Source organism: Etheostoma spectabile, unplaced genomic scaffold (assembly GCF_008692095.1).
Source record: "Etheostoma spectabile isolate EspeVRDwgs_2016 unplaced genomic scaffold, UIUC_Espe_1.0 scaffold00013974, whole genome shotgun sequence".
Lineage (NCBI taxonomy): Eukaryota > Metazoa > Chordata > Actinopteri > Perciformes > Percidae > Etheostoma > Etheostoma spectabile.
In genome coordinates this window covers 1-9578 of record NW_022604006.1, presented here as the reverse complement: position 1 = coordinate 9578, position 9578 = coordinate 1, and the positions used below count along the sequence as shown (strand labels likewise).

Here is a 9578-nt window from a genome sequence, read left to right as displayed (position 1 = left end):
TCTAGACCTCTCTATAATTTACAGATAGAGCAGGTCTAGACCTCTCTATAATTGACAGATAGAGCAGGTCTAGACCTCTCTATAATGACAGATAGAGCAGGTCTAGACCTCTCTATAATTGACAAGGATGTACGCAGAGATCAGACTTGTCTGTCCGTTTTGAGGCGGTGTGAGAACAGGAACCTCACTGCCTCCATGGCTGCCACAAGACAGTTAAGACACATTATGAGGGTAAAATAAATACTGCAAGCAGTGAACAGCTGAGGAGTGGGTGTGGAAGCTGACCAATCACAGCCCGTCCTCTGTCTTTCTCTGGGATTGAAGCTGCGTTGTTCGGTCTAGTCTAAACGCAGCGAAGCCTCCGTCCTGATGACAGGTGCTGTGTAGCCACGCCCTAAATCATCCCTGCTTTTATCATCTTTCTAAATAAATAGGACCATAATTTACTAAATTAACATCATGCTGCTGTATTGTGAAGACTTGAAACTAGTGATTGAGACCTATAAACTCATTATGAAAAGGTTGTAAATAAAGTGTGAAGTAGGATCATTATCTCTTAGAATCTAGTAGATCACATTTATCTTTGGAGCCTGCTGAATATTAGATAGAATGCAGATTTAATAACTTCAGTATTGGCTTCTCTTTTTAGCCCGTCAAAGCTGCATTCATCATTTTTAAAGCCTGGTGTTCTGGTCTTGTGTTGTCGTCCCCCCAGAGCTCCAAGAGCAACATGTCTGTACGGAGGAGGAGGTTCTCTCTGACCAGCAGACCAACATGCCGGTTCTAACCTCTGTGATGTCAGCAGCAAACAGGGACCACCAGCTCCTCTCTCACAACTCTCATGAAGCTGAGAGTCCAGACCAGAAAGGAGGCCAGCATGGAGACTCAGGACCAGCTAGAAATGCAGAGCCAGAACCAAAGAAGGGACGACGCAAGAGCAGAAGACTCAGCAACAACGTAGACAACACTAACACCTCAGAGACTCACCCTGAGACTCAGACAGGTAGACAGTCCTTCATATGTCCCACATGTGGGAAAGACTTAAAGTGTAATTCACTATTGCAGAAACACCTGAGAATCCACACAGGTGATAAATAATAGTTTTGTAAAATATTTGAGCCAAAATAGTGGCTTGTTGGTCCACATGAGAACTCACAAGGTGAGACCTCCGAGAACTGCTGTTCATCAGCATGCTCAAAAGAACATAGAAAACCTGCAGACTTTCCTTAAATTAGCATTACCAGCTAATGCTAGCTCTAGCTAGTTTGGTTAGCAAGATGCTACCGAATTCTGACCATGAAATACCTTTTCAAGGACAAAACTTGTTCCAATAACTTTGATGAAGTGAAAGCCCAGCGAGAGGGTCAGTGTTTAAGTTGAGCAGGTCTAGACCTCTCTATAATTTACAGATAGAGAAGGTCTAGACCTCTCTATAATTTACAGATAGAGCAGGTCTAGACCACTCTATAATTTACAGATAGAGCAGGTCTAGACCTCTTTATAATTTACAGATAGAGCAGGTCTAGACCGCTCTATAATTTACAGATAGAGCAGGTCTAGACCTCTTTATAATTTACAGATAGAGCAGGTCTACATTGCTCTATAATTTACAGATAGAGCAGGTCTAGACCTCTCTATAATTTACAGATAGAGCAGGTCTAGACCTCTCTATATTTTACAGATAGAGCAGGTCTAGACCGCTCTATAATTTACAGATAGAGCAGGTCTAGACCTCTCTAAAATTTACAGATAGAGCAGGTCTAGACCTCTCTATAATTGACAGATAGAGAGGTCTAGACCACTCTATAATGTACAGATAGAGCAGGTCTAGACTGCTCTATAATCTACAGATAGAGCAGGTCTAGACCTCTCTATAATTTACAGATAGAGCAGGTCTAGACCTCTCTATAATTGACAGATAGAGCAGGTCTAGACCTCTCTATAATTGACAGATAGAGCAGGTCTGGACCACTCTATAATTTACAGATAGAGCAGGTCTAGACCTCTCTATAATTTACAGATAGAGCAGGTCTAGACCTCTCTATAATTGACAGATAGAGCAGGTCTAGACCTCTCTATAATTGACAGATAGAGCAGGTCTAGACCTCTCTATAATTGACAAGGATGTACGCAGAGATCAGACTTGTCTGTCCGTTTTGAGGCGGTGTGAGAACAGGAAACCTCACTGCCTCCATGGCTGCCACAAGACAGTTAAGACACATTATGAGGGTAAAATAAATACTGCAAGCAGTGAACAGCTGAGGAGTGGGTGTGGAAGCTGACCAATCACAGCCCGTCCTCTGTCTTTCTCTGGGAATTGAAGCTGCGTTGTTCGGTCTAGTCTAAACGCAGCGAAGCCTCCGTCCTGATTGACAGGTGGCTGTGTAGCCACGCCCTAAATCATCCCCTGCTTTATCATCTTTCTAAATAAATAGGACCATAATTTACTAAATTAACATCATGCTGCTGTATTGATGAAGACTTGAAACTAGTGATTGAGACCTATAAACTCATTATGAAAAGGTTGTAAATAAAGTGTGAAGTAGGATCATTATCTCTTAGAATCTAGTAGATCACATTTATTTTTGGAGCCTGCTGAATATTAGATAGAATGCAGATTTAATAACTTCAGTATTGGCTTCTCTTTTTAGCCCGTCAAAGCTGCATTCATCATTTTTAAAGCCTGGTGTTCTGGTCTTGTGTTGTCGTCCCCCAGAGCTCCAAGAGCAACATGTCTGTACGGAGGAGGAGGTTCTCTCTGACCAGCAGACCAACATGCCGGTTCTAACCTCTGTGATGTCAGCAGCAAACAGGGACCACCAGCTCCTCTCTCACAACTCTCATGAAGCTGAGAGTCCAGACCAGAAAGGAGGCCAGCATGGAGACTCAGGACCAGCTAGAAATGCAGAGCCAGAACCAAAGAAGGGACGACGCAAGAGCAGAAGACTCAGCAACAACGTAGACAACACTAACACCTCAGAGACTCACCCTGAGACTCAGACAGGTAGACAGTCCTTCAGATGTCCCACATGTGGGAAAGACTTAAAGTGTAATTCACTATTGCAGAAACACCTGAGAATCCACACAGGTGATAAATAATAGTTTTGTAAAATATTTGAGCCAAAATAGTGGCTTGTTGGTCCACATGAGAACTCACAAGGTGAGACCTCCGAGAACTGCTGTTCATCAGCATGCTCAAAAGAACATAGAAAACCTGCAGACTTTCCTTAAATTAGCATTACCAGCTAATGCTAGCTCTAGCTAGTTTGGTTAGCAAGATGCTACCGAATTCTGACCATGAAATACCTTTTCAAGGACAAAACTTGTTCCAATAACTTTGATGAAGTGAAAGCCCAGAGAGAGGGTCAGTGTTTAAGTTGAGCAGGTCTAGACCTCTCTATAATTTACAGATAGAGAAGGTCTAGACCTCTCTATAATTTACAGATAGAGCAGGTCTAGACCTCTCTATAATTTACAGATAGAGAAGGTCTAGACCTCTCTATAATTTACAGATAGAGCAGGTCTAGACCACTCTATAATTTACAGATAGAGCAGGTCTAGACCTCTTTATAATTTACAGATAGAGCAGGTCTAGACCGCTCTATAATTTACAGATAGAGCAGGTCTAGACCTCTTTATAATTTACAGATAGAGCAGGTCTACATTGCTCTATAATTTACAGATAGAGCAGGTCTAGACCTCTCTATAATTTACAGATAGAGCAGGTCTAGACCTCTCTATATTTTACAGATAGAGCAGGTCTAGACCGCTCTATAATTTACAGATAGAGCAGGTCTAGACCTCTCTAAAATTTACAGATAGAGCAGGTCTAGACCACTCTATAATGTACAGATAGAGCAGGTCTAGACTGCTCTATAATCTACAGATAGAGCAGGTCTAGACCGCTCTATAATTTACAGATAGAGCAGGTCTAGACCGCTCTATAATTTACAGATAGAGCAGGTCTAGACCTCTCTATAATTTACAGATAGAGCAGGTCTAGACCACTCTATAATTTACAGATAGAGCAGGTCTAGACCGCTCTATAATTTACAGATAGAGCAGGTCTAGACCACTCTATAATTTACAGATAGAGCAGGTCTAGACCGCTCTATAATTTACAGATAGAGCAGGTCTAGACCGCTCTATAATTTACAGATAGAGCAGGTCTAGACCTCTCTATAATTTACAGATAGAGCAGGTCTAGACCTCTCTATAATTTACAGATAGAGCAGGTCTAGACCTCTCTATAATTTACAGATAGAGCAGGTCTAGACCACTCTAACTAGTAATTGACACCTATAAACTCATTATGAAAAGGTTGTAAATAAAGTGTGAAGTAGGATCATTATCTCTTAGAATCTAGTAGATCACATTTATTTTTGGAGCCTGCTGAATATTAGATAGAATGCAGATTTAATAACTTCAGTATTGGCTTCTCTTTTTAGCCCGTCAAAGCTGCATTCATCATTTTTAAAGCCTGGTGTTCTGGTCTTGTGTTGTCGTCCCCCCAGAGCTCCAAGAGCAACATGTCTGCAACTCTCATGAAGCTGAGAGCCCAGACCAGAAAGGAGGCCAGCATGGAGACTCAGGACCAGCTAGAAATGCCGAGCCAGAACCAAAGAAGAGACGACGCAAGACCAGAAGACTCAGCAACAACGTAGACAACACTAACGCCTCAGAGACTCACCCTGAGACTCAGACAGGTAGACAGTCCTTCAGATGTCCCACATGTGGGAAAGTCTTTACGCGTAATTCAACATTGAAGACACACCTGAGAATCCACACAGGAGAGAAGCCGTATGCTTGCAAAACCTGTGGAAAGGATTTCAGCCGTAGGTTTTCCTTGTCGGCCCACATGAGGAGCCATACTGGCGAGAAGCTCTTCTCTTGCAAAACATGTGGAAAAGATTTAATAACCAACAGTGCCTTGATCCAGCACATGAGAATCCACACCGGGGACAAGCCGTTCGCCTGCAAGACCTGCGGCAAAAGACACCACCAAGGGTCTGCGTTGATAAGGCACATGAGAACTCACACGGGGGAGAAGCCGTACCCCTGCAAGACCTGCGGGAAAGAGTTCAGGCGCAGGGACGTTTTGAACGTCCACGTTAGAATCCACACCGGGGAGAAGCCGTACCCCTGCAAGACCTGCAGCAAGAGTTACCATGACGACTCAGCGTTACAGAGGCACATGAGAACTCACACGGGGGACAAGCCGTACTCCTGCAAGACCTGCGGGAAAGGGTTCAGGCGTAAGGACGTTTTCAACGTGCACATGAGAATCCACACGGGGGAGAAGCCGTACGGCTGCCAGACCTGCAGCAAACGGTTCTACGAGGCTTCCGCGTTAGGAAAGCACGCGAGGACTCACCGAGGACCCGATCCAGTCTGAAACCAGCTGCTCCTCATCAAGTTCTAGTGGTTCAGGGTCAAGACGGACGAGAACCCTCAGAAGGTAGAAGCAACGGGCGCCCGGTGGTCTCAGCTGGGAGAGCGGGCGCCCGTCTATAGGGGTTTGCTGCTCGACGCAGCGGGCGCGGGTTCAACTCCGACCAACGGCACCCCCCCACCCCCAAAAAAAACAAAAAACTAAATAAACCATGCCAGCCGAGTAAAACCAGGAACCTGTCATTAAGGAAGTACTGTTACTGTTATTTCATGTTGTTAAATGGTATTAAATGGTATTACATGTTATTGGGTAAAGCTTCCCTCTGTTTTTCTACACCAGCCACTCTGGACATGTTTACATTTTTGTTTAATAAATGAGGACGGCTGTTCACATTAAATCCACTACCACGCCGTCCTGGTCTCAGATAATTCAATTCAATTCAATTCAATTTTATTTATAGTATCAATTCATAACAAGAGTTATCTCAAGACACTTTACAGATAGACCACACTCCAGAATTTACAAGGACCTAACAGTTCTAGTAGTTTCCTCCAGAGCAGCAACAGGGCCACAGTGGAGAGGAAAAACTTCCTTTTAGGCAGAAACCTCGGACAGACCCAGACCCAGACCCAGACCCAGGCTCTTGGTAGGCGGTGTCTGACGGGCCGGTTGGGGTTAGAATGAAGAGTGGCAATAACAAAAATAGAAAAAATTAGTAGTTTGTAGCAGTTCTTTGTAGTAGTTCATGGCATAGCAGGACGCTGTGCGGCATTACAAGGCACGGCAGGACGCTGCAGGACATAGCAGGACGTAGCAGGACGCTGCAGGACGTAGCAGGACGTAGCAGGACGTAGCAGGACGTAGCAGTGTAGCAGTTGAACATGGAGCGGGACCATGGCGACAGCTGCTACCCTGATTTTGGAGCCTCTCTGATCCGAGGGAACATGCTGGTGGAAAAAGAACATAAGGACTCCCCAGAGCTAGGTTAGTAACTAGGTTAGTAACTAGGTTAGTAACTAGGTTAGTAACTAGGTTAGTAACTAGGTTAGTAACTAGGTTAGTAACTAGGTTAGTGACTAGGTTAGTAACAGGCATTTCTGGGACATGGGTGCACATAAATGAAAAGATGGAAAGATAGAGGAGAGAGGAGCTCAGTCCCAGCTGTCTAAAACTATTACAGCAAAACCAAGAGAGACGAGGTAAAGAGAGGAGCCTGGTCAGGCTAGAACTCTCCCCAACCGGATCGGGCTGTATGCCAAGTCTCCCTTTAGTTTTATCATATTATTGATTATATGATAGATAAATCTGAAAACTATGTGACTAACTACTACTCCCTAACAATATTCGATTCTATGCCCTAACTATAAGCTTTATCAAAAAGGAAAGTCTTAAGCCTACTCTTAAATGTGGAGATGGTGTCTGCCTCCCGGACCCAAACTGGAACCTGGTTCCACAGGAGAGGAGCCTGATAGCTGAACGCTCTGGTCCCTGGACCCAGACTGGAACCTGGTTCCACAGGAGAGGAGCCTGATAGCTGAACGCTCTGGTCCCTGGACCCAGACCGGAACCTGGTTCCACAGGAGAGGAGCCTGATAGCTGAACGCTCTGGTCCCTGGACCCAGACTGGAACCTGGTTCCACAGGAGAGGAGCCTGATAGCTGAAGGCTCTGGCTCCCGTTCTACTTTTAGAGACTCTAGGAACCACCAGTAACCCTGCATTCTGGGAGCGTAGTTCTCTCCTAGGGTTGTAAGGTACTATGAGCTCTTTAAGATAAGATGGAGCCTGACCATGAAGAGCTTTGTAGGTGAGAAGAAGGATTTTAAATTCTATTCTGGATTTTACAGGAAGCCAATGCAGAGAAGCTAAAACAGGAGAGATGTGGTCTCTTTTCCTGGTTCCCGTCAGAACACGTGCCGCAGCATTCTGGATCAGCTGTAGAGTCTTTATGGATTTTTTCGAGCAGCCTGATAGTAAAGAATTGCAGTAATCCAACCTAGAAGTAACAAATGCATGGACTAGTTTTTCTGCATCATTTTTAGACAGGATATTCCTGATTTTTGCAATATTACGTAGGTGAAAAAAGGCGATCCTTGAAATTTGCTTTAAGTGGGAATTAAAGGACATGTCCTGATCAAAGATGACTCCAAGATTCCTCACAGTGGTGCTGGAGGCCAGGGCGGTGCAGGAGGCCAGGGTGATGCTGGAGGCCAGGGTGATGCTGGAGGCCAGGGTGGTGCTGGAGGTCAGGGTGGTGCTGGAGGCCAGGGTGGTGCTGGAGGCCAGGGTGGTGCTGGAGGCCAGGGTGATGCTGGAGGCCAGGGTGGTGCTGGAGGCCAGGGTGGTGCTGGAGGCCAGGGTGGTGCTGGAGGCCAGGGTGGTGCTGGAGGCCAGGGTGGTGCTGGAGGCCAGGGTGATGCCATCCAGAGTAACTATCTCTTTGGATAGTGCGTCACGAAGGTGCTTGGGTCCCAGAGCAATGACTTCATATATAACAAAGAATTGCACACAACCAACACACAGGCACAGGAAACGGAAATGAGTCATGTACTTACCGTAATGCTTCCAGACATGTAAAGGTAGCAGACGACCCCTGCAAAATGGATAATTTTTGTAGTTTGTATACACAACCACGCCGTCCTGGTCTCAGATAATCCCCTACCACGCCGTCCTGGTCTCAGATAATCCCCTACCACGCCGTCCTGGTCTCAGATAATCCACTACCACGCCGTCCTGGTCTCAGATAATCCACTACCACGCCGTCCTGGTCTCAGATAATCCACTACCACGCCGTCCTGGTCTCAGATAATCCACTACCACGCCGTCCTGGTCTCAGATAATCCACTACCACGCCGTCCTGCCTAAAAACAAAACAAAGTTCTTCATTTAAAAACTGAGCAGGAACTGGTGGAATGTTCCTTTAATAAGCTCTGTGTGTGTGTGTGTGTGTGTGTCTGTGTGTGTGTCTGTGTGTGTGTATGTGTGTGTGTGCGTGTGTATGTGTGTGTGTGTCCCTGTATGTGTGTGTGTGTGTGTGTGTGTGTCCCTGTGTGTGTGTGCGTGTATGTGTATGTGTGTGTGTGTGTGTGTGTCCCTGTGTGTGTGTGTGTGTGTGTGTGTGTCCCTGTGTGTGTGTGGTGTGTGTGTGTGTGTGTGTGTGTGTGTATGTGTGTGTGTGCGTGTATGTGTGTGTATTCCAGCCCCCCCCTCTCTGAACAGCTGACAGCAGCCTAAGAAGGCCAGCTGATCTATTTATAGCAGAGTCCCTGTGAGTCCAGGACCTGATCCGTCTCAGTTCTGCAGCTGCACCCCGTCTCACCACCACCATGCCCGGCAGCCAGGCCCGGTCCCGGGCCAGAGACCGGAACAATGTCCTGAACCGGCCCGAGTTCATGTCCCTGAACCAGCCCCCCCGCTGGGAGCAGGGGGCAGGTGAAGGGCGGGGGGGGGGCCCGAGGAGAGCCAGCAGACAGCAGAGTCAGCAGGAGGACACGGGAGGGAGGTGAGAGGCTCCGCCCACTGACATCACTGCCCACATTTAGAGTCCACCAGGATCCCGGACCAGGAACTGATCCTGACCCGGGACAGGGGCAGACCACATGCTTTGGTCCATTTTGGATCCGGTCCACGATTCATATTCAAATTTTCATTTATTGTGATTCCATAGTATTGAGTTTGGGGATTTTCTTTACTTTTTTACCCTTATGTTGTCCTCATGTTGTCCTTATGTTGTCCTTATGTTGTCCTCATGTTGTCCTCATGTTGTCTTCATGTTGTCTTCATGTTGTCCTCATGTTGTCTTAATGTTGTCCTCATGTTGTCCCCATGTTGTCCTCATGTTGTCCTCATGTTGCCCTCATGTTGTCCTCATGTTGTCTTCATGTTGGCCCTCATGTTGTCCTCATGTTGTCCTCATGTTGTCCTCATGTTGCCTCATGTTTCTTCATGTTGTCTTCATGTTGTCCTCATGTTGTCTTAATGTTGTCCTCATGTTGTCCTCATGTTGTCCTCATGTTGTCCTCATGTTGCCCTCATGTTGTCCTCATGTTGTCCTCATGTTGTCCCCATGTTGTCCTCATGTTGTCCTCATGTGGTCTTCATGTTGTCCTCATGTTGTCTTCATGTTGTCCTCATGTTGTCCTCATGTTGTCTTCATGTTGTCCTCATGTTGTCCTCATGTTGTCCTCA

At 46.1% G+C, this 9578-nt stretch overlaps 2 protein-coding genes across 4 annotated transcripts; both read left to right on the top strand.

Moving 5' to 3' along the window:
* The first annotated feature begins 704 nt into the window (after positions 1 to 704).
* Positions 705 to 5633, top strand: LOC116679455 (zinc finger protein OZF). 3 transcript variants are annotated; one of them, XM_032509103.1, is made up of 3 exons: positions 705 to 1003; positions 2717 to 3004; positions 4515 to 5633. In XM_032509103.1, the coding sequence occupies exons 1-3, from the start codon at positions 775 to 777 to the stop codon at positions 5393 to 5395; spliced, it is 1398 nt and encodes a 465-aa protein (XP_032364994.1). In that variant the 5' UTR covers positions 705 to 774; the 3' UTR covers positions 5396 to 5633. The 3 variants fall into 3 exon arrangements, with proteins under 3 accessions (XP_032364994.1, XP_032364993.1, XP_032364996.1); XM_032509102.1 differs by having other exon boundaries at positions 705 to 1087; XM_032509105.1 differs by having other exon boundaries at positions 705 to 1087; positions 2717 to 3088; positions 4791 to 5633.
* Positions 5634 to 8587: 2954 nt separating this feature from the next.
* Positions 8588 to 8892, top strand: LOC116679454 (inactive phospholipid phosphatase 7; the record flags this gene model as incomplete). The annotated part of the gene is given in 1 exon segment (XM_032509101.1): positions 8588 to 8892. A coding segment is annotated over 1 exon segment (176 nt), but the record flags the coding sequence as incomplete, so codon positions are not given.
* Positions 8893 to 9578: the final 686 nt, after the last annotated feature.